Source organism: Raphanus sativus, chromosome 9 (assembly GCF_000801105.2).
Source record: "Raphanus sativus cultivar WK10039 chromosome 9, ASM80110v3, whole genome shotgun sequence".
Taxonomy (NCBI): domain Eukaryota; kingdom Viridiplantae; phylum Streptophyta; class Magnoliopsida; order Brassicales; family Brassicaceae; genus Raphanus; species Raphanus sativus.
This window is the reverse complement of record NC_079519.1, coordinates 1785041-1809720: the sequence shown is the minus strand read 5'-3', so window position 1 is coordinate 1809720 and position 24680 is coordinate 1785041. Positions and strand designations below refer to the sequence as shown.

At 34.2% G+C, this 24680-nt stretch overlaps 4 protein-coding genes across 4 annotated transcripts; 2 read left to right on the top strand and 2 right to left on the bottom strand.

The window, feature by feature from the left end:
* Positions 1-6681: 6681 nt before the first annotated feature.
* On the top strand, positions 6682-8908 carry LOC108823356 (probable xyloglucan galactosyltransferase GT17). Its single transcript, XM_018596538.2, has 2 exons — positions 6682-7835; positions 8398-8908. The coding sequence occupies exons 1-2, from the start codon at positions 6847-6849 to the stop codon at positions 8807-8809; spliced, it is 1401 nt and encodes a 466-aa protein (XP_018452040.2). The 5' UTR covers positions 6682-6846; the 3' UTR covers positions 8810-8908.
* Positions 8909-15509: 6601 nt separating this feature from the next.
* On the bottom strand, positions 15510-16705 carry LOC108824410 (uncharacterized). Its single transcript, XM_018597829.2, has one exon. The coding sequence runs from the start codon at positions 16642-16644 to the stop codon at positions 15733-15735; it is 912 nt and encodes a 303-aa protein (XP_018453331.1). The 5' UTR covers positions 16645-16705; the 3' UTR covers positions 15510-15732.
* A 3975-nt stretch (positions 16706-20680) lies between these two features.
* Positions 20681-21341, top strand: LOC108827108 (uncharacterized). Its single transcript, XM_018600465.2, has one exon. It carries the CDS (start codon positions 20830-20832, stop codon positions 21256-21258), a length of 429 nt encoding a protein of 142 aa, XP_018455967.2. The 5' UTR covers positions 20681-20829; the 3' UTR covers positions 21259-21341.
* Positions 21342-21439: 98 nt separating this feature from the next.
* Positions 21440-23286, bottom strand: LOC108827107 (nicotinamide adenine dinucleotide transporter 2, mitochondrial-like). Its single transcript, XM_018600464.2, has 9 exons — positions 22946-23286; positions 22800-22883; positions 22611-22717; positions 22472-22520; positions 22268-22371; positions 22095-22189; positions 21926-22014; positions 21753-21847; positions 21440-21673 (listed from the first exon to the last, which is right to left on the bottom strand). Exons 1-9 carry the CDS (start codon positions 23028-23030, stop codon positions 21440-21442), a joined length of 942 nt encoding a protein of 313 aa, XP_018455966.1. The 5' UTR covers positions 23031-23286.
* Positions 23287-24680: the final 1394 nt, after the last annotated feature.

Genomic DNA, 24680 nt, shown 5'->3' with positions numbered 1-24680 from the left:
TATATAGCAATACCATACAATAGATGAAAAAGAAGTAAATTATTAGGTGTACACATTTTTTCTGGAACAAGGAATTAAATAAAACATTTTGATCGTCTTGGTTACACTGTACACTACAAGAATTAACTGAAGTTAATTGTTGATATGACCAAAAATATGTAGCTATTTGATCAATAGCTACGTCGAGCCACAAATATTTTTGTAGTTATGAGTTTATAATAACTATCGTCCAAACATGGTTAATTATAGCTATCCTTCCACCCCATAGCTACGAATATATTTCTAACTATATTAATCATAATTTACCATATATCAAACTCTAGCTACAACAGTAAATGGTTTATCAAAAAAAAAAAAAAAAGCTACAACAGTAAATGGCTACAAAGAGTTTTGTAACAATACTCTTCTTGCTATTTTATTACATTTTTTAATTAATCTAAATACAAAATGATTACATATTTAATTATTGAAGTATTACAAAATTTATGAAATATTAAAATAATTTTATACAATCGAATTAATTCATTTTTTTGGTCAAATCGAATTAATTCATTAACATACATAAATACTAAATCCGAACATGAGTTTTCTAATTACAATTAATATTTACAAATATATTCATAATCATTTTCTTATCTCCTTTTAGTGTAACAACATGCATGCTCGTTGTCTTCATACACTAGCTGTCTGATCTTGCAAGACAGAAAAAACAGTTAGATAAGATTACTGTGTTCCAGAAGTTTGCACCGAAGCAATGCTGCTTCCTGATCATGCACCATAACGAAATTACTTAAATGGTAAACCAATAGGTAGTATACTTGTTGACTTTTTTAAGATGCTTATGGGTAACATTTGGATCGTAAGGAATATGTGCGAGAGAAAGGAAGTATATAATAGCTGTCTCTAATGGTATTCTATAATTTCTTTTATATTTCACTCTAAAATAACACTATTATAGAATTAGACTTGTTACAATAGTTTACTCTATAATAAAGTAGAATATAGAGTAATATTGCTTTTTATTCTAAAAATAGATTAAAAGATAATATTTTTTTATATTTCACTATATTATCAATAACTCTATATCATAAAGTGAATCATTATACCATCTCTAATGATTTACTTTATTTTTTATTTCAAAATAGAATTGTGATATACTTTAATAATATTCTATCTTAGAGTGAAAAATAAAATGATGAACAAAAAAAACTTACTCTATACATAGAGTAAACTCATTTTTTACTTTATTATAGAACACCATTGTAACACTTTTACTTTAAATTTTATTTTAGATTGGAAAATAGAATGATGTTGGAGATGTTTATAGAACAAACTTAAAAGATTGGAAAATACAATGGTAATTATGCAGTAATTGAAACTTTCTTCAAGTTTGGTAATTATGATCATAATTACCAAACTTAATCTTTTAAGCCTTCGCAAAGAGAAACTAATGTATCTTAAAAGATACAAATCAAGTTTGGTAATTATGATTGCAGTAACTTTCTTCAAAGAGAAACTTCTCACGCCTAATTAAATAAAGAAACTCTTAAATAAAACATTTTCATTTTCTTGATATGATTAGTTAGGTCACACAAAATATCATAGGTATAGGTAATTAATTATTATCAATAAAACAATGATTCATACTCGAAATGAACAACCAATATAGTTTGGATACATGAAATAATACATAGTTTGCTTCATAAACATAGCATAATATGATTCATGAAGGATAGGCTTTATTAATATCTTCTAAAATAACAAGGCCCCATTTCTAAAGCCTCGAACTTTGGACTCCGAAGGATGGGCTTTATGGAAAAGCTATCATATCTATGAAGAAAAGTGCATTCTTATTTCTGGATGACAGAAACGCCAAAAAAACTTCCATATAATGCCTGAAAACTAGGGGTGTTCAATTCGAATATCGGTTCGGTTTCGGTTCGGTTTTTTCGGTTTTTCGGTATTTCGGTTAGTAAAATACAACTACCATTTTAAATCCATATTTACTTCGGTTCGGTTCGATTTATATACTATCGATTTTCGGTTTATTCGGTTTTATACCAAAAACATAATTTTTTTATTTTGTGATCATATTATATGAATTTTAGAGTCATGTTGTCAACACAATCATTTATTAAAAAATATTATATGTTTAAATAAAAAAACAAAAAAATAAAAAACGCTTATACCATCTAATAAAATAATCAAATCTAGAATTAAAATCAAAACTCAAAATTTTGAATAAAAGTAAAAAAAACTAAAAACAAAACAGGACGAAGCACTAAAGAAAGTTTTTCTATTCTTCCAAATTTACCGTTCATCAAATTCATGTTTCTTCGATTGAACACGAATCTCTGTTCATTTATAGATTAAAAAAGTTGTGAAGAATTTCTACTAATTGTTGTCCATCAAATTTATAATCTTTATTTCAATTTAGTCAATGCTAAAATAAAGCAAAAATATCAAAAAAAGACTAAAAAATAAGAAGCATCGATTGCGATGAATTGTTATTTAATTATACTTCAAATGTTTAACAAATCATGACTTCTTTTATTACTGTAAAAATATGGTAATAGTTATTAGCAAATAAATTAACTTATGATTTTCATACGTTGTTATAAAATATATACATATTTACATGTTTCTATTTTTGATCGGTTTTATTCGGTTTATTCGGTTTTATCGGTTATATACCAAACCATATCCAAATCTTACAGTTTTTAGAAAATTACATACATTCGATTTATATGGTATATACCAAATCCAAACCACATTGTCTATTTCGGTTCGGTTCGGTTTTGCCATATTGAACAGTCTAGTGAAAACTGTTCAAAATACAGGCAATTATGCCAAAAAGAAAAAAGAAAATACAGGCAATTAAAAATCAGATATTGATTTGATCAGATGCCAAAATATTATTTTATTTCCAAATTTTTAATGCATGTAATATTGTTGTTTTTAAATATCTAATTTCATTGGAAACCTTGAATCCAGAAGTCAATTTGTAATGCATGTAATATTCTAGGGTGCACAATTATTTTGTTTTCTTTTGTCTTGATAATTTCCCTTAACATTTTTTTTTTTGACAAAAGATATTCTATTTAAGGCATGAGAATGAAAAGATTTTACAGTGATCAAACACAGTAGACCAAGTGGTCTTTAACATAAACAAAATAACATAGTTATAACTCTACACAGAGAGGGTGAAAACTTTATCCAGAGAACCATAGTTGAAGAAGGGAGGAGGAGTACACAGGTCTCTTCTGTCGCAGGCTAGAAATCCTATTTTTTATAGTGCGCTTTATCAGTCTGACCAATCCATCTGCTGAAGTGAAATGTGATCTATGCAGCCTATTATTACGCTCAGTCCATAACACATAAAGGGTTGCTTGCCATGCCAAGAAAGTTAGCGCTTTGTGATACCTGTTTGTGAAATTTCCAGCCAGACGATCCAGTAGCAGGTTCCAGTACCTTGGCGTTTGAAAGCCGCAGTTTGCAGCCACCTCTATCCAGATAGACCAAGTAAAATTACAGCTGAAAAAACAGTGATTAATTGATTCAGCAGAACCATTACAGAACAGGTAATGAGGATCAGTTTGGAGTCCCCAGCTGAGATCCTATTCCGGGTAGGACAACGATTAAGTACCATTAGCCATGTGAGGAACTTGTGCTTAGAGATACCAACCGAAAACCAGACCTCCTTGTGCCAAGTGACCTTTGAGGGGTGAGGCTTCAAGAGGTTGTAAATTTCTCCGGTAGAGAATTTTTGGCGCATAACGCCACCAGGTAACCAGTCAACAGAGTCAGTAGCATCAGTAAGCAAAAGAGTGGAGAGGAAAGAGATAACCAGTACCTTGCTCTCCGATCTAGCGTTTGGCAAAACCCATGCATTGTTCTCCCAAAGCTCAGCAAGTGTTGCATCCCTAGCGATAGGAAATCGTCTAGTAACAGAGGTGTGGAGGTAAGTAGTCATTGCACCGAAGTGGGACCAATTTCCCGTCCAGAAGTAACAAGTTTTCCCATTGCCAATTCTCTGCTTAATCCATGGGAATACAGTGGGCCGCAAGTCCAGTAGCTTGTTTACAAGCCAAGAGTGCTTTTGCTTTGTATTTATCACCCAAAACGCTTGGAGGTTCCCTTCGAAAATTTCTGCTATAAACCAAGTAGCCCAGATAGAGTTTGATGCAAAAAACAGGAGCCAAACCATTTTCACAGCGCAGGCCGTGTTCCATACCTCAATATTTCGGAGTCCCAGCCCACCTTCATCTTTTGAAAAACAGCAAGAGTCCCAAGATAACTTCGCAGATGCATGAGCAGTTATATCACCCTTCCAAAGGAATTTTGAGCAGAGGGAGTCGATCTCTTTAATTACTGTCTTCGGTATTATAAAAGAGCTGGACCAGAAGTTGGTGATCCCATTGATGACATATGTAATGAGCTGGAGCCTGCCTGCATAAGATAAGCTACGGACTGTCCAGAGGCGAAGCTTTGATTTTATGGCTTGGAGGAGTGGTGCGCATTGGAGTACAGAGAGCTTCTTAGAATGTAGTGGAACTTACAGGTAGCGGATGGGAAAAACCCCCGGTGATAAGCCCGAGAGACGGTTCAGTTCTTCCAAGTCTGCATCCGACATACCTGCAGCAAAGTAACACGTTTTTTGAATGCTCACAGCTAACCCCGATCTTGCTTCGAAGTCTCTTAGTACTGCTAGAATTGCTAGGACAGAGGAGATGGAGCCATCTGAGAAAATGAGGAGGTCATCTGCAAAAGAGAGATGGGTCAGTTTTGACTTTCCGCAGCGAGGATGGTAATGAAATTGCCCTTGAGAAGCCGCTCTGTCTAGGGCCATGGAGAGGCAGTTCATGACCAAGACAAACAGATAAGGCGACAGTGGATCCCCTTGTCTGAGCCCTCTCTTTCCCTTGAAGTAACCATACATGGAGCCATTAAATGCAACAGAGTATGACGGGGTGCAGACACAACCTTCCAGCCAGCGAATGTAGACCTCAGGGACGTTGAAGCTACGCAGACAGTTGAAGAGAAACTCCCACCTCACTGTGTCGAATGCTTTCGCAATGTCCACTTTGAGAGTTATCCTCTTTTCCCCTCCTTTTCTATGGTAGCCCTGCACAATTTCAGAAGCAAGCAAAGTATTCTCTATCAAGAGTCTTCCCTGAACAAAAGCGGTTTGGTTGGGTAAAATGACTCGAGGCAGGATTGGCTTTAGACGTTTGACGAGAAGCCTAGAGATAGTCTTGTACGTGGTATTACAACAGGATATCGGCCTGTAGTCAGTGATACCAGTGGCTCCGGGCTTCTTTGGGACCAGTGTTAGCAGGGTAGCATTTGTTGATCGCGGCATGAAAGCTGTTACAAAAAAATTAGAGATGGAGAGGAGCACTTCATCACCCACGATAGGCCACGCTGCTTTAAAAAATCCCGGGGAGTATCCATCAGGACCTGGTGCTTTGCTGGGGTTTAACTTCTTTAGGATGTTTGCAATTTCCGCCTGGACCGGTACCGTAGACATCAGGTGTCGGTCATGTTCAGAGCAAGAGAGAGAGTGCAAATCTCTCAACCAGAGGATCGAGGGGCTGATTGGAGACAACACGTCGGGAGCAAGTATACTCTGGAAGTGAGAGATGGCAGTGTGACTTATGAGGTCAGGGTCAGTGATGACAGTGCCATTCGCTAGTGTAATGGACCTGATAGAGTTCTTTGAGGCTCTCGCCATAGCAACGCTTTGATAGAATGGCGTGTTAAAATCACCAAGCCTTAGCCAATTTACACATGATTTCTGATGAAAGAACGACTCTTCGATCCCTCGAAGGAAGTTATATTTATCCTGGAGATCTCTTTCCTCTTGGAACAAGGTAGTAATAGGATACGCCATAGCCTGAACCTGCACAGATTTCAGCAAACCGTTAACCTCACTCATTCGTTTTTGAATATCAGAAAAATTATCATGATGGAGAGATTTGAGAGGCCATTTAAGGCTCTTTAGTTTTGCGCCTAGTGAAGATAGATCCGATGCTCTGCTTCCGGCCAGAATCCAACTTGCCTCAACCGAAGGGATAAAAAATAGGAGGGAGAATAGATGGTTGAAGAATTTAAAGGGTTTTGTGCCAGAGGAGGGGAGGGGGCAAGCAGTGTTGATGACACAAGGAGAGTGGTCCGAAAACATGGTATCTTGTCAGCAATATTCGTTTCCCAATTTATTATTAGATAGTTTACAGATGTAATGTCCTTATACACCAATTGAATTTCTTTGTATTTGTCTTCGTCAACCACCATTTGAGATTTCTAGAATTTGATACCCAGCAAACTTTCTTATCAGTTGCTTGTAGAAAAATGGTATTTGCCACAATAACAAATACTATTGTTGAAATATTATTACTGGTGAATGATATACAATACTTTTTACTATTTAAGACATCAATCAAGATTTGGCGGTGTTTTCGTAAAATAAGAACTAAAACTATTCAAAACTAAACCAAAACTTTGGCCTTATACAATTAGTGTGAATGTGAACAAGAAAACAATAACTATGTGAATAAAGTATTTATTCCTCTATTTTCGCTATTAAATCATTCGACTGTCATAATAATTTCATTATTATTATTTAATTTAACACATATATAGTCAAGCCCATTATATCCGTGAATAATGCAGGACAGCATACAAAAATGTTATATGTTTGAGAGCTTTATTTCCTTATCACTCTTCATTTAATATAATCATCCCGGATTACATGTTCCACCGTCAAAGTAACGCCCTTAATTTCTTTCACTATTTAACGTCTACTTAGTCATTTCCACCTCTCCTCTCTCTTCCTCTTCAATTGCTATGGCTTACAACAAGAAGCATGTCAAGATCGATCTCTGGCCAGAGAAGGAGGAGAAAGAGAAAAAATACTCCAAAAACAGAGAAACCCTTAAGCTAACAATCCCCACACTTCTTCTCTTCTGCTCCATTTGTCTCATCTTCTTGATTCTCCTATCCCCATTCACTTCTCCACCACAAACAACATCATTCACAGCCTCATCACTCCCGCGCACGTGCAACCAAAACTTCACCGTCTATGTCTACGATCTTCCCAAGGAGTTTAACACCAACCTCCTCCAAAACTGCCGACACTTAAACATCTACACCGACATGTGTCCTCACGTGGCCAACAACGGTCTCGGCCAACCTCTCCATCGGGGCGGCGGCGACAGCAAAACATGGTTCGCTACGCACCAGTTCATAGCCGAGATGATTTTCCACGCACGTGTTGAAAACCATCCGTGCCGCACGTGGGAGCCAAACAATGCGGACATTTTCTACATTCCTTTTTACGGTGGGCTCTACGCATCAAGCGTGTTCCGCGAATACAACCTAACGAAGCGTGACGAGCTAGCCGTTAGATTAGTTGACTATATAAGTGGTCAAAGATGTTGGCGGAGAAGCAACGGTCGAGATCATTTCTTGGCATTTGGGAGAACAGCTTGGGATTTCATGCGATCTAGTGACGAAGCAAGCCCTGACTTTGGTGCAAACATACTCATGCAAATGCCACGCGTCAGAAACATGTCGGTACTGACTGTGGAGAGGCAACCGTGGGACGGTGACAACCAGTTGGGTATACCGTATCCTTCGTATTTTCACCCGTACACGTCAGCGGAGATGGGGACGTGGCAAGAAAAGATGAGAAGTGTTGAGAGACCACACTTGTTTAGTTTTGTCGGTGGTCCGAGAAAGGGCTTGGAGAAAGCAGCCATTAGAGACGAGCTGATCAGAACATGCGCTGGCTCAAGCCGTTGTGAGCTTCTCAAGTGTGAAAGTGGAGGGTCCAGGTTAGATGCCTTTTTTCTTTCCATTTTCTACTTCTGTAAATTTGACAATTGGCTCTATTATTTATTACCCTGGACCTCGATTTCAATATTGACGGGGACCATAATCATCAATTTCAACATAATTTGTATTTACAAATGACAACGACTGCCACGAACGGTTACTTTATTACGTTACGTTTTCATTGGTTAGCTATGTCAATTACTCCCTCTGTTTTTTAAAGATGTATGTTTTGATGTTTTCACACATATTAAGAAAACACATTAACTATACATCATTTTTAGAAATTATTAAATTCCAATACATTTTAACCAATAGTCTTTCAATAAATTCAATCAATTTTATTGAAATTTGCAATTTTTGTATAGAAAACATAAAAAATACATCTTTGTGAAACAATTTATTTTTCTAAAACATCTATCTTTAAAAAACAAAGGGAGTATTCAATAGGAAAATAAGTTGTGCAACTGTATTCGAAGTGTTTTGTACATGTATTCATTTATATTGTGTCATTAGAAAATGTTACTAGAATATTAAACTTAATTATTTGGTCAATTAATGTAGGTGCCACGATCCGATGACGGTATTAGGAGTGATGGCTCGGTCACGGTTTTGCCTACAAGCACCAGGTGACTCGTTCACACGTAGGTCAACATTCGATGCAATGTTAGCCGGGTGCATACCGGTTTTCTTTTCACCACACACTATGTATACACAATACATGTGGTATCTTCCTGACAACAAAAGGAGTTACTCAGTGTTTATGGACGAGAAGAACAGTACTCTAATAGAACAAGAACTCTCGAGGATATCGGAGAATGAGGTGGTTCAAATGAGGGAAGCTGTTATTGAAATGATCCCGAAAATGACTTATGCGCACCCGAACGCTACCAACTATGACTTACCAGATGCGGTTGATATCGCGTTAGAGGCATTAGCTAAGCAAGCAAAGGCAAAGGTTGTGTATTCATTGTAATAAGCTCTTATGTTTTTGTTCTTCGTTGGGTGTAATTAATCATAATGACTCGAGAATTACAGAATACTGAGAATAAAAACGGGCATGTTGCGAGCACGATTTTTCACCCCATCGATCTGAGATTCGTCTCCGAAAAAAAAAACAAATCGCGAACCATGTGAATGCCATATAATAATAGCCCATTACGATTTTTTCTGGTACAAGAGCAACATCGATGAAGTCGCAAATAAATGTTGTATGATCACAATTTTAAAATTAATCTTCCCTGATGATTTTCATGTAAAATACTGTGGAAAATAACATAGCAGTACTACCCATGTTCTTTATATCTAGCTTATTTTGTTTTATTTTGAATGCTATTATTCATAAACCAAGAAAATTTATAATATAAATGTTAACTAATTAAAACCTTAACATGTGGTCGTATTGTTGACCATCGTTTTCATCCCATTTCTAATTCAGTTTACCAAAATTGTGGAATATTATATTACTAGTTTTACCATCCATGCTACGCATGGGTCAATATCATTATCTTTCAAATTATATGAGCACAAAATTGCAATGACTCAAAAATAAGATAAACCCCCTATATTCATAGATATTAGCAAGGTTGTTATTGGTCTAAAACTCAATATAAAGATTAAAAACCCACTAAAAATTAATTTTACCAAAAAACAATCAATGAAATGTCACATATTTAGTTTAACGCTAGCAAATAAGCATTATTGTAGAAAGTATATATATATATATATATATATTATCCATGGAATGGTTGGTATTAATATTTTTTATCAATAAATAAAGAACAATTAAAGATATATTTAGTCTGGTTATTAAATTGGATGTCGTGGAGTAACATTAGTTGTTTAATGTAATGCATTATGTATAGACTTTTACAGAGCTGTTGTTAAAGAAAAAAAAGAAGACTTTACAGAACGTGTTTCATTTTTAAATGGAGGTAAAATGCGATTAAATCTCTTAAATAAATACTTATCTGTATACGCATTTTCATATATGAAATATATATATCTGCACAAAATATCACTGGCAAATTAGTAAATCAAACAAACTGTAAAAAAATGTTTACATGAATACTTAGAAAATAATTAGAATCTGCTCATAGAGTTTCACATAATTTCATGTGACGTAAATAGGAGTTACACACACACATTTTTAAGTTTTCTTTTGAGTTTAGTCATTTTCTGTTTGACAGAAATTTAAATCATATCTCTCTGCCATATAAGAAATGTCTACAAAACTGAGTTACATCTCTTGAGACAGATTTTTAGAAATAATAGCTTTAAATAGAAATATGTATACATTTTCTATCCAGAAGAGTACCTTTTCACTTTGAAAATAACTTCTGGTTTGTGATAATAACACCAAATTTATGACAATGGAGTTCTTTTCCTTCCTGTGATAAGTTAAGCTACAAAACAGAAATATCTTCACTTTAAATTATGCAGAAAGAACCATAGAATACTTTTTGCGAAAAGAAAAGATGAATCATAAATTTTTGGCGATCTGCTTTGCAATACTCAAAGAAAAAAGAAGAAGACACAGAAAATAGAGGCAAATAATGATCGGAAGTTATATAAGAGATGAGAGAGTCAACATGATGGGAAGTTTCATTATTGAACGTGTGCTGGTGATAATCTTTGCAGTTATTTTAGTTTTTGAACGTGATATTTTAAATTTTTAGATTTTGTAAAACATTTTTGGAATTTTTAAAATCTATGCCAAATGTCAAATTTTGATTAGTTAGATGACTTGTGCTTTAGTATATAGGGATACGTAAAACATCCAATTTTCGAACATTATTACGAGAAACTCAAGATTCTAATATTTTTGATATTTTTCAAATAAGAATTAATCTTAGTAGATAATTATTTTTGGGTAAAATTAATATATTTGCACCTCTTTAAGGGGAACCCAAACATTATAAATATCTTCTCTTAATGTGAATCAAACCCATGTGGCAATAGTTTCAGTAGGAACTACTTTACAACTTAGACCACCACATGATTTACGTGTGACAATTTCTGTTACTACATTTTTGAACCAGAGCTCCAGAACTACATCTATTCAAGAATGCAAGAATTTTTTTTTTTTTTTAAGAGTGCAAGAATCTTACGCCGTATATGTCTAAACAAACTATATCATTTAAGAGCAATGCAATCCAAATTGTAAGAATAAATGTTGATGAAATATCAGTGAAATCCGCCATATAAATATTGGAAATTGTATACTAGAAAATTTTGATATATAAAATAAAACCGTGACTATACAGGTAAAAATGATAGTTATATAACAGCCAGCAACTATTTTCGATCAAAAAAGATTTATAGCTAGAAATCGTAGCTAATCATAACTATTTAGGCACGACAGTTTTCATGGCTGTGTTAACCACAATTCAAATACTATTTAACTATGACTATTTCAAAAAAACAAAATCATAGTTATTTCAAAATTAGATATAAACTAAATTAAATTGGTATACACAAAAATACATGTATATATAAGAAGTTAAAAATATATTTATATAATATAAAATACACAAACACATAAAAAAATTAAACTAGTTACATATATTCATATCATATAAAAAACATAAATACATAAAAACAAATTAAACTAGTTAAATATAGAGAAATTAGGCCACATATACAGAGAAAATGTCATAATTAGCTAAATACCCTATGCACTGTTGACTTTTCTAAATCCAAAAATTAACCCTGTCCAAACTATTTTTTTCTGACCAAACTATTTTCTTCCTGTCTCTCTTGTCTCTTCTTTGCTTCCTTTTCTCTCTGCTTCGAAATCTTTTCTCGAGACAATAACATTTCTTCTCTTATTCTCTTTCTTGATTCTTCTTAAAATCCCTATTTTTTTTCTATATCACATATGTAAAATTAAAGATAAAACATTTGTTTTCAGTTAAATAAGTGACTATATGTTACCGTCATGCATATACATGAATCAAGATCCGATTATAGAACTGCGAAACAGTCTTACGGAGATAATCAGTTCCCAACCGGAGTATGACAATATTTTTCCGGAGATCTGCCAGGGACATGTAACTTTCGAAGTCGACAACGGTCCATTGTAACATAACGAGATTTATGTTAACTGGTAAATGTTTGATTAGATATTACATATTAAGTTTTCTGAGCAGATACATATTTGCTTAGTTGTTAAAGCTTTTCCTTAAAATTTCTTTGTTACAAATTAATTTTGGTGATATGATTCATGGCTGTAAATTTCTATAGAATATACCGCCATTGGCTGGTTCATATTTGGTTAGAAGTTAACAAAACAAGATTCATTTTTAAAATAGGTGGTAAGATACTAAAAATAATTACTGATAGCTGATAAGAAATTCGTTGGTAGATGTTAAAAAAGTTACCTCACTAACTTTATCTTTGTCTATCTAACTTATATTCTTAACAGTTACAAAAAATGTTTTTGCTTTTAGCAGATGTTGAAAATGTTACCTTACTAACTTTATCTTTATTTATCTATTGCGTGTTTTCTCTTTTCTCTGCGGATTCTCAATTCCTGCAACTATTAGTAACTCTTATTCATTGAGATCATATTCATAAAACTGTAATTTGAAAATGATGATATATGTTTCCAAAAAACTATGGTCTGATACATGATTGTAAATTTCCACATAACATATTGTATTAATTAATTGATACATATTTTTTTAACTGTTACAAAATATGATAACACTTTTCAAAATCTGTGAGTATGATGTTTATAAATAGCCTGAGTAGCTATATATGTTTTGTTAAATGCTACAAAATAGATTATCAAAATAAATTAACCATTATCTGTTTAAATACTATATTTCTCGCGGTTAATCATTATGATATCATAAGTAAGCTAAAATTTACATATGCCATATTTTTTTACATGGTAAATAACATATTACATTGAGATAATTGCTAGTGCTACATGATAAGTATATTTTTATAATAAACAAGTTATCCACTAACAACTTATATAGCATTGGAAGTTTTTACAAAATAGTTTTGTTCATATGATACAAAGTTTGTTAGATTTTTCTAAATAGTTGACATTAGCATCTATGTTTTTAGTTAGATGTTATCGAACATGTTAGACGCATTTAAACCAGCTGGTGAGATGCTCAAAATAACTGGAATTAGCTTATACATAATTTATTAGATGCTACAAAATAGGTTACCGTTCTAACTTAATTGTTATCTATGTAACTTATATAACAATCCCTAATTCATTCATTGATTTTCAGTTTGAAAGATTACATGAGAGATACATAAACTAGAGAAAAAAGTCTCTAACCGTGATCAAAATTGATGTCCAGAACTCATGTTTGGAAGCTTGGTTTTCTTTGAATCTATGATTAATTGATATACATATGACTTCAAATATTACTGTTCCGATGTGATGGTGATGGTGACAATGAAGAACAGAGGAGGAGAAAGAGGAAAGGAGGAGGAGGAAGAGGAGATTAGCATATGATTGATGCATGAAATGGCGTAAATGATGATTAAGGAGAAGAAGAAGACTACTGATTTATTTGAGAAGAAGTTTTTCAATAACAACTAAAAAGAGAGAAAGAGATTGATGGTAGAGATGGTGTCGGAAAAGAAAGAGAAACATGGTGAGAGTTGGGGCAGAGGTAAAAGAAATATTTTATGTATAAATTGCTATAGAAGCTACGGGTTTCCATGTGTTTAGAGTAGTTTCTTAATTTTGGTTGTTTTTATGTATATACAGCAAATTATCTCTTAAATATATGTATACAATATAAAAATACACAAGTACAAATACATAAAGTGCATAACAATAAATTCGGTTATGCGTTTTTTTTCCCAGAAAAATCTTTATAGACATTTTAACTCTGAGAAATTTAAAAAAAAAATTTAAAAAATCTCAAATTGATGTTTAAACACAAAAAAACAGTTTCAACTTGAAAGAAGGCCAATCCATTGGATCATTGATCATCTTCAGAAAATCTGCACAATCTATCTTAATTTCTAACTGATGGTATTCTCTTCTTGTACTAAGACTAAACATAGTTCACAAGAGACCCTCCATCTCCACATGAAATGCATAGAGACTCGACGTCTACTAGCACCAAACATGTGGCTTCTCATATTGACTTTGAGAAACCATCTCAATTCAATAATTGCTAATTGGCCTGTAATCAGTTCATGTCCGAATCTGAGGGATCAAAACAGGAAGTATCATGGCGTCTTGATGCATGGGTTTCCCACTTCCTTCTTGCATTTGTTCTGGTTTTAATTTTCTAACTTTATGCTTCAGAGGTATTATATATCTTTTTCTTTAAAGGCTTGTGTATTTTTTTTCCTGTCTATACTTAATGATTCATGGATAAACATAAATTTGTGGACTGAGATGACTTACTTTATGTTCCTCAAAATACAAAAACATATATTTTGATACTCCCTTTTTTTTTAATGATATTTTAAAAGATATTTTTGTTTCGGTTTATGTGATGTTTTGAAATTTTTTATATAAAACTATTAAAGCAATCGATAAAAATTATGCGAAATTTTAATATTATTTTTGTTGTAGTTAAGTACTTTTAATAAAAGTAATTTTTTCTTAATTGTGTATTTATGCTAAAACATCATACCAAAAAATAGAGAGAGTATAAGAATGTATTCCACATACGTTAAAGAACATGTATTCCAAAAATGGTCGGGTGGTACATGGTGTTCCAGGATTCTTAAGGGGTCTGAATTTGAATCCGTTGTCACTCAGATTACCCTGACTTGTGGCTACGCGGATATAGACCATGTTTTCGACCCATTTGAAAATTTAGAAAGAGAATCTATCTGTGGGTTACACTTCCTCTTGAGAATTAGTCTGCGTTTCGGTCCGGATACCCCAAGTTAAAAGAAAGTAATCTAGAAAAGGTTACTGACCTTAAGTTTTTAAAGTTCCCATCATATTAGTTGTTTAGTAGAAAAAGTAGGAAAGTGATAGTTATTAATTATCTTAAAATGTTTTCCCACATGTATGTTTCTTCTTCTTGTTTTGTCCCGACTTCTTGTGTATATTTTTCTCATCGAAAACAACAAAATATATGCTTCTTTATTTTATTTTTTGTAAACTAACTATATATGCTTCTTTATCAAAGTTGCTTTTAATTCATAAAATTAGTACTCCCTCTATTTTTAAAAGATAATTGTTTTAGAATTTTCACACTTTTTAATAAAACATATTAAAATTTAACTATAAATACATCGTTTTTTGTAATTTTATATTTTCTATACTTTTAAACCAATAAGATTTTACATATTACAATAAATGTTTTTGAACTTTACAATTTTTCATTATTAATTGACAAAAATTGTATTGAAAATATAAAACAACTATCTTTTTGAAACAAATTTTTTCTCTAGAACAACTATCTTTTAGGAATGAAATGAGTAATATTTTCTACCATTTTTTCAGCTATATGTGTTACACCAGTCCGAACGTCCTAGCCATATTTTTCAGGACATTATCTTCGAAATTGATTTTTAACCATTGTGGTTTCTTCCCTAGACTGCATTTTAACCTCGTAATCATTATTAATTCCAGAACTCTTTAGAAACTCGTAAATCAACCGGCCACATGGCCAGCTTCGCATAATTGAGCCACTCACTCCCAGCGAAGTAACCGACCAAACCAAACACACGAATTTTTAAAACCATTTTTTTTTTTACTTTTGTCTAAAGTCACTACATCTGAGGTTGATTTATTCAAAACTTAAAATAAACACTGAAGAGAAGGAAACAGACAAATTATTTACAAAACGTTCGTCGTTCTCATTTTTTTATTTCATTTTCGCGTTTTGAATCATTTATAGACGCAACCGTCACAAATCAAATCACTAATCATTAACGCATCTTCTCAAATCGCAATCACCCCCCGATAACGACGTCAGCGTCCCACCAAGTATCACAGCCGTCCGCATCCGTCAAGTCCGTCAACGCACCGTTAAACCTCCTCAGATCTCCCACGGCGATCTTCCCGCTCACATCATCCCTGACATATATCTTCTCCACGCCGCCGACTTCGACTCCGATCACATTCCCGAGAAACCTCCCCGGCTGCCTCCACTCCGCCAGCAGCGCCGGCATCCGAAACCCCGCGCGCGGATCGCACGCCTCCACTTTGACGGCGTCGCCGCCTCTCCTCTCCGCCGTCAGAAAAAACGACGACGGCGAAGCGGCTGAGGAGAAGGAGCCACCGCAGTTCCTGAGAAACGACGCCACCACATTCTCACCATCTCCCTCCTCCTCGCCGCCGTTGATATCTAAATGATCCCATAGGTTCACGACTCCGCCGCCGAGATCAGGCCACGTGAACAAATCTCCGAAGCTACCTTTGAAACATGCGAAATTATCGTTTTGCCCCTGAGCAGATCCTCTCGCGCGGAAGCTCCCGTTGACCCATCCTCGATCATAAATCGAGTCAACGTCTTCCTCATCTTTATCTTCCTCGTCTTCTTCATCTTCGTCGTCTGAAGAAGCCGAGGAAGGACAAGAAACATCGGAGTAGTCGCTGTCGTAATCATCGAAAAGAGTTGGGGAAGAGATTGAGACATCTATTTTTCTTCTTAACCTAACGACTAAACTATTGAGTCTTGTAATGAAATTCGTGAAATAAGCTAAAAATGCAATGATCAAAGCTCCCCATTTCCAGAAACCGTAAGCTTGGTGTAGCTTTCCGATGCCGGAGACAGCAACGGAGCGAGAGAGAAAGGAAGGCTCGTTTATTGAGTTTATGCCCACTTCGAAATCTCTAATTCTATTAATCATTGGCACCTCCATAGCTGAGAAATAATGGAAAAAGAAAAAACTAATTAGGGTTTTTTTTTGTTAAGACAAGGAAGAGAAGAGAGGGTTGAATGTAAGAGATGAGGATGGCCTTAAAAAGAGCCGAGTAGAGATGACGTGTCAGCTGACTAGTGGATGAGCATGAGAGTCTTTCGGGGCACACGTAGGAAAAAGTGGGAAAGATAAGGCATCAATCACAATGAGTCAGCCTCTGACAGATGTATTCTCTGTGTCTACCATTTAACTATTGAACTCCCTGTCCGCCACAATAAAAGGTAATTGTTATTTTTTTCTGGGTTTGTATTTACTTATTACTAGTAATTAAAATCATAAATATTTTATGAGTAGTTCGGACCACCTACCACAGTATAATATTTTCCTTTTCCTACACAATTATTGATATAAGGTTTGTGGATTAAAGCCGTCCAAAATAATTGTGTTGGTGGTTACTTTGTTAAGAAGAGGATCACTGAGGTCCTCAATGAGTAGATCTTTTTGTTTTTGTTTTTATTTCTTTTGTTTAAGAATATTAGCTATATATATAATGTGGCAACTATTATAATATGACAACTGTTTTTGTTCCCGTATACATTTATTTTCTTATCGGAGAATGCATAAAGGAAACATCACATAGATTTATGTGGTGGCTATCTTTACAGTCTACATAGCAGATTTTATCTTATAATATAGTACGGTGCAAAATAATTCCTCATATAATTTAGAAGTTACACTCAATTGTATTTTAAGGTACAAATTTCGGAGATATATGAATATTTTTAGTAAAGTCTGAACTTTTCTAGATTGTTTCTTTCAACAAAGAAAAAAAGCCGGAAAAGTGCTAGAAACTCATGTGGGCCCTGTCTGAGACAATTTCGTATTGTAAGAACAACGACATGTTCACCACAGATTTACACACACGTGTGTCTCCTGAATGAGCGGGAAAACAATGTAGCATTTGTAGCCATAAGTTTTTTTTTTGAAAGATGGCATCATTTTTAGATTACTATGTAATTCTTACCCGAATGAGCTGGAGATAGAGTTAGTCCAAATTCATAGCCATTAGTAAGATGCACGCCACAGTTTCTTATATGAGACGGCAGCATCAGATTGAATCTTACTGAAGGGCTTTATCGTTCCGGTTACGTTTTCATCTTGACTTATATAGAAACGTGTGTGTTCTCCACAAAAGAATTCGAAGCAAAGTTTAAACTGTCTTACATGACTAGATTTTGGATTTTTTGGGATGTATATATAGTTGGATTTTAGTGCAACTTGTATATTGAAAACTACTATTTTTGAACAGATAATTACGCTTATCGTCTCATGATGGTACTCGCTGCATTATCCCTACACGCAGAATGTGCCAAAATGGTTAATTGATTTGACCCTATTCAGTCCGTTTATAGGTGTAATGGATTAAGTATGCTTTTATGAACCATACTAATTTAAATGAATAAAAATGGATTGAACACTTATGACTTATTTTACAAAACAGTAACAAGATATTGAGATAAACGGATTATACTCATTAGGTATTATTGATTACTAAAATATTTAATTCTTTGAATTGAGTTTATATTACTATAGGGAAATTTGTCAAAAAATAATTAATTATATGATTGATCAATATTTAGCATATCAGTTGTAACCCATGTTCGAAAACGCGGGCAAGGCGCCCGGATTCTCGGAGTGTAGGCGTTAGGCGGCTCTTCACCGTAGAGTTTAGAGTCAATTCGGTTGACAAATCGGATCTGCTAAAAAACTTTATTTTTTGTTCTGTTTTATGTTGAAAACGGGTGTAGATTAGTAAGATCTATGAAATTTTAACCAAAGGAATTAAAAATGATAGAAAGGAATGAAAGATCTGAGAAAAACATAAAAGTCGCCATTTTTGCAAGCACAAAATCGCAGGTTTAGATGGAGGAAGACAAAAGCGAATTTACGACTCTGCCCTTCATTTAAAGAAAAAAAGAAAAAAACCAAAAAGATGCATTGAATGGGAATCGAACTCAGGCTTTTTGCCCATTTATTTCCCCATTACCACCTGTGCTAGAGTGTTTTATTACAATATACGTACATCGTTTAGTGTATATGCATGTACATATAAGTAAAATCTTAAAAACTAATCCCCGAGTAATCCCCGATTAATCTCCGTTTTTTTAATAACTTGCTAGGCGTACGTCGACCGCCCGACTCACGCCTAGCGCGATTCCGAACATGGGTTGTAACACTTATGTAAAATATATACCCTGTACGTGAGATTCATTTTATATTATGTTTTGCTGAGTGTGTGTTGAGATTAAATCAATTGGCTAAAGGACTAAAGCACTGAATATGTTTACGCTGTCTCTAGGTACTACGTACAACGTATGCACAAAAGTGAATGGAATTGACGAAGTACTAGTTTAGACATGAATACAATCAAAACTCTGTATGTGAAGTAATCATTCGCAACCATGAAGTAACCATTCCCAACCAACAAAATTTCCTAAGCCCTCAGTATAGAAGAACCATTCAGATGAAGTATAAATCATTATACAATATTGATTTTTTGGTATGATAATGGTGATGGCGATGGTGATTGATTATTATGCATGACCAATAATGTAGAATCAAGTTGACAAGCATGTTGCACAGTGAAAGTGCAAGAAAGTAATCTGAGAGCATATAAAAATATTTTATGATTGGGATAGGAGAATGATTAACGAACAAATGTTTTCTTGAGAGAACTGCCACGGGAGCCGACCAATTTGACAGCCGGAAAGAAGTTTCTAAGTTGGGCCAACCGAGTTTTTAAAATAAAGCGCTAATCCAAAGACCCATCTTGTTTAATTTTTGAGCCCAAAATCCAAGTGTTCTCCTGGACCTCAAATCAAATCTCTTTTTGTTCATCTGATGAAAATTCATTCTCTTACACTCTGTGGATCCTGAACACCTTAAGTGCAACTATGTAACCGATAAAGGTAATATACACCGCTTTCGAGGTTTTTTTGCTAAATGGTAAATATCATTTTAGAAATGAACTATTGAGGCTTACAAAATGTGTTAAACAAGCTATAAAAACTCTAAACTTACTTCCACGGCAAAAAAGGTAAAGAACATGGAAGTAAAAACAATCGAAACCTGAAACCATTCTGCTTTGGAGCGAACAGGATAACAAGTGACGATAAAAACTTGAATAGTCAGAAGAAAAACTGAACCAAAACATGCAAGAAAAGAGAGATTCGAGAAATCAGAACTTAAGGCACACAGCGCTAGCGGGAAGCTGATTCATTTGAACAATTTGTTTTCCTCCAAGCTACTGGAGCAAATATCACCACTTTCGAGTTATTGTGATTAGAGTTTTAGAGTTAAAACACCAAATTTTTTATGAAAGTGCTTATAACCAAAGCCACTATTTCCATACGATTCTTGAAATGCAGTCTTATGGAGAAAGCCATGGGTACAAGCTGCAGAAGCATGTGCCTCCGATCCTGTTTAAATATTAAATATTTTGGCTCCAAAATTCTGAAAGTCTTCGGTAGTTTAGTTGGCTTAAGCCTGTTAATAGTGTGTTCTAGGTGGTAGTTTTGAATTTCTCTAGTCTTTTATTTTTACGAGCCGGGGCCGTGGAGAAGTGTATACAAAATACAAATCAATGGCAAATGAAATATTAACTACTAGTCACCAAGATCACAAAAGGTACTCTTGCCTCCATTAACAAGCAGTAACAAGACAAGAATCTTTAAAGCTGAGAAGATTAATCTAATACCAGAAACACGTGGCTCTCATCATCTCTCACATTATTTTCCTTTTCTTTTTAATCTCACAAAAAGGTTTTAAAACCAGAGGAAACGATCCCTTCCTTCTATGCACATTGAAGAAAGTAGAAGAAAGTAAAAGAGCACTAACATGAGAAAGAAAAAGGAATCGAATAAACAAAACACTTTTTCTTTTTCAACAATAATGACACATTTGGAATTTCATTGGAAACTACGTTCTTAAGGTCCACAAAAATTCCATTCAAAGCACGCACTTTCGAGAACAAAGACTGCTTCAAAAGAATCAAAAGAACAACTTTCTTTTGCATTTATAAGGTTTGATTATCACTTGGAAACAGCTATAATAACGAGGCACCATTACAAGTTTACAACTATTAACTCTTTAAGTTTTTTTTTTTTCAAATATTACCAAAGACCAATGGCGACGCTGCAAAGATTCAAGTTCCTAGCGACGCAGTGTGGAGTTGAACAAAGCCCCACACGAAGTCCAAGCCCTAGTACAAGTCCTCTTGTACAGTTTCGTCGCAAGAAGACAACCTTAAAGATGCTCCTGAGTCTTAGATCCCCCAGCCGCCGAGAGCAGCCAGTGATTCATCAGGCTGCTGACAAGGACGTGGCTGGACGCAAACTGAGAGACTTATTCGTCTCTTCGTCTCCTCTAGAAGAAGAAGAAGAAGAAGAGGAGAGACCCAAGGGTAAAACAAAAGAAGAAGTTCTTGCAGCCATGGCTGCTATTAAACTAAACGCATCTGCTAGTTCACAGTTGGAGTCAGTGGTTTGGTTCGGATTCAGCAAGAGGCTTCTCAAGCGAGCTTGGCGTCCTAAGCTTGGCACCATTACTGAATAACGTATAATTGTTTCTCTTATGTGACATTGGAAACCATTTGTTTCCTATATGAACAAATATATATATATATATCCTTTTATTAATTCTCGTATCTTAGCAACAAATCTTATGTTATTATTAAACTGGTTTGTGAGTCTTTGTTTTACCAAAAAAAAAAACTTAACGATCTGTTTCAATGGCTTTAACTTTCCTTCTCTGGAAAGACTACTTGTACAAGAAACCTATGTATCATCTCATAGCTTGTAAATGTAATAACCGCAGAAGGTGTTGTCCTAAGTAGATTGGTGGCACAGCCTCGGTAAAACCCGGGAAGTCCTTCATTTCTAAACACCTTCTTCGTGCAGTCGATGACTCCTGAATACCTAGCCTCTACGTTTCTTACTTGCCCTTGCTCTTGAAGCTTAGACCTAACAACCTGAAATGTTTTACAAAGAGCATTGTGTAAAAGATGAAATAGAAGCAAAACAGAGAGAAGCAGAGGAAGGGAACGTGACCTCGTGCGGGTACGTTGATACAGAGGCGATTACTTTTGATATTGATGAGGCGACCGCGACTTCCCCAGGGCTTAACTCGTCCACACTTGTATCACCTGAGAACATGAACTAAAGATGATCAGAAGCAAGTGAGATTACGAAACAAACAAAACTTGTAAAGATCATTGCTTTACCTATTCTTGCCATGTATTGCTTGATCTTTTCATACACTGGAAACTGGATCGCGACATGACTAACTCCCACCAAAGAAGGTAAAATGCCACTGTGCTAGCAAAAAGCAAACAATAACCTGAATATTAATACTTCAAAAACTTTAGCTGAGGTTTCATTGGAGATACTGACCTGTACAACCCTCGGAATCCTTCTTCCTTAAAAATCCTACTAAATGCAGAGAATATGCTTCTATAAGGTACAACATTTGGTCTCATTCCTTGTGTCTGAAAAAAATAGGGAAAACATTAGAGACTCACCTGGATGGAACTGAAAGCAATAAAAGAAAGAAAAAAAAAACTAACCATTAATCTTGTTTTGACAACCCAAAGTGGATTAGTTGCAATAGATGTGGAAGCTCCAGCACCAGCAGCAGCTACCATGTTTGCACCAATACTTAGCTTTCCATCTATCACAAGAATATAAACAAAATATACAAGATTAAAAAAAAATCAAAACTAAGCAAAAAAAAAAAAAATACTGGCAAGCATTGAGTAGTGGGCACAGACCACTTGACTGGAGCAGATCCTTCAACTTTCCATATACAGAGAAGTACACCTGCGGAAAGACATGAAGACATCTTATGCCATTTGAATGATCATAAGTAACAAAGAGAGCAAGTCTAATCATTTGCAAGTGGAAACTCACAGCCCAATTGGGAAGGAGAGCTATGATGGTTGGTGAAAGGCCTCTATACATCCCCCTAACACCTTCTTTCCTTAGTATATTCCCTAGGCTTGTAATGATCACACTACCTGACAAATTTATTCAAATGATTATAAGAGTATAACCATCTCATATATCCTCAAAAGGAAAACATAATAATTGTCTTTATACCTCGTCGCGTTTCTGGAAGGCCAAGAACCTGTAACCTTGTCTTGATCACATCCAATGGGCAAACAAAAGTCGCAGCGATTGCACCTGAGAAAGTTCCTAAAATCAACCAAGAATCGAAAGAAAGATGTGGTAAACCGAAAACTGACCAGCTGCGGCTCCGGCACCGGCGTTGCAGATGGCGTCTCTTCTGCTTTTGGAATCAACAGAAGAGCTCCCAGCTTCTTCCCTCATTTTAGTATACACCAAACAAGAAAATAAACTAAAATGATAAACTCAATGAGTCTTGAATCGTTCAATTTGTATATACAAAAGTTGATGCTCTTGGTTGCATTATAATATGATTCAAGAAAATAGCGAAGGAGAGTCTCTCGCCTCCTGCTAAACTTTGTTATTGCCGTCTCTTCCAAACGGCGGCAAATTGTCTGGCGTTTACAACACACGTGGTGCACTCCACAAGCCGCAACTTTGATGATGCACTTGCTGATTTGACTTTTTCTTTTCATTGAATGGACTATTGTACATTAAAATATGTTTTGTTCATATTTCATCATGAATGTAGCACATTTTTCTTTCTTTCATAGAATTACTCATCAGAATCATAACAAGAAGAGTCATTGCAGGAAAAAAGCAAATATTTGAGAGATTTAATTTATATTTTCTTAAATTACAATTACTTTATTACATAAAGATTTGCATTTATGAAACAAGGAAAATTATAATTGTAAATTATATGTTTGATAATACCTATTTAGCTGAAGAATATGTCAAAACGACCTATGATCACCCACAGATTTTGGAAAAATTTCAAAACTATAAAAATCTAGTTTTATTGAATAGTTTCTTAAAATATCTAGATAATGATAATTTTATAATGCTGATTTCATTGATCTAGGCAGTATATGAAATTTTATTAAATTAAATATTAAAAAATTAGAATAATTCATATATACCATAAAAAATAGTTTAGAATACATTCATTCAAATGTCGAATGTGGTTTGAAAATTTTAAACAAAAGTGAAGAGTATAAACTTCAGTATAGAGCATTTACCGAAAACTCATTATTTTAGAAGGGATTAACCCACAAATTTTGAAAAAAAATTCAAAAATATGAAAATCTGGTTTTAGTGTATAGTTTCATCGAGCACTAACATAAGATGATGATCAAAGAGTTTAGAACCTCTGTTGTCTCCGTTTTTCTAGATAATGAAGATTTTAATGCTAATTCCACTAATCTAATCACTATATGAAATTTTAATAAACTAAATATTAAAATTAGAAATGATTCCTAAATACCATGAAAAGATAATTTTAGAATATATTAATTCAAATGTCGAATGTTGTTTGAAATTTTTAAACAAAAGTGAAGAGTATAAACTTCAGTATATAGAACATTTACCCAAACTCATTATTTTAAAAGGGATTAACAACGAATTTTGAAATTTTTTTTTAAAAATATAAAAATCTGGTTTTAGTGTATAGTTACATCAAGCACTACATAAGATGATGTTCAAAGAGTTTAAAACCTTTGTAGTCTCCGTTTCTCTAGATAATAAAGATTTTATAATGCTAATTCCATTGATCTAGGCAGTATATGAAATTTTACTAAAACTAAATATTAAAAATTAGAATGATTCTATATACCATAAAATATAAATTAGAATACATTCATTCAAATGTCGAATGTGGTTTAAAATTTTAACCAAAAAAGTGAAGAGTATAAACTTCAGTATATAGAGCATTTACCGAAAACTCATTATTTTATAAAGGGTAAAACCCACGGATTTTGAAAAAATTCAAAAATATGAAAATCTGGTCTTAGTGTATAGTTTCATCAAGCACTAACATAAGATGATGATCAAAGAGTTTAGAACCTCTGTTGT

Coding starts and splice junctions, on each gene's coding strand:
- LOC108823356 (XM_018596538.2), top strand. CDS start 6,847: ATGGCTTACAACAAGAAGCATGTCAAGATCGATCTCTGGCCAGAGAAG. Junction 7,836..8,397: donor TGTGAAAGTGGAGGGTCCAG/GTTAGATGCCTT, acceptor CAATTAATGTAG/GTGCCACGATCCGATGACGG.
- LOC108824410 (XM_018597829.2), bottom strand. CDS start 16,644: ATGGAGGTGCCAATGATTAATAGAATTAGAGATTTCGAAGTGGGCATA.
- LOC108827108 (XM_018600465.2), top strand. CDS start 20,830: ATGGCGACGCTGCAAAGATTCAAGTTCCTAGCGACGCAGTGTGGAGTT.
- LOC108827107 (XM_018600464.2), bottom strand. CDS start 23,030: ATGAGGGAAGAAGCTGGGAGCTCTTCTGTTGATTCCAAAAGCAGAAGA. Junction 22,521..22,610: donor CTCTCCTTCCCAATTGGGCT/GTGAGTTTCCAC, acceptor GTCTTTCCGCAG/GTGTACTTCTCTGTATATGG. Junction 21,848..21,925: donor GCAATACATGGCAAGAATAG/GTAAAGCAATGA, acceptor TCATGTTCTCAG/GTGATACAAGTGTGGACGAG.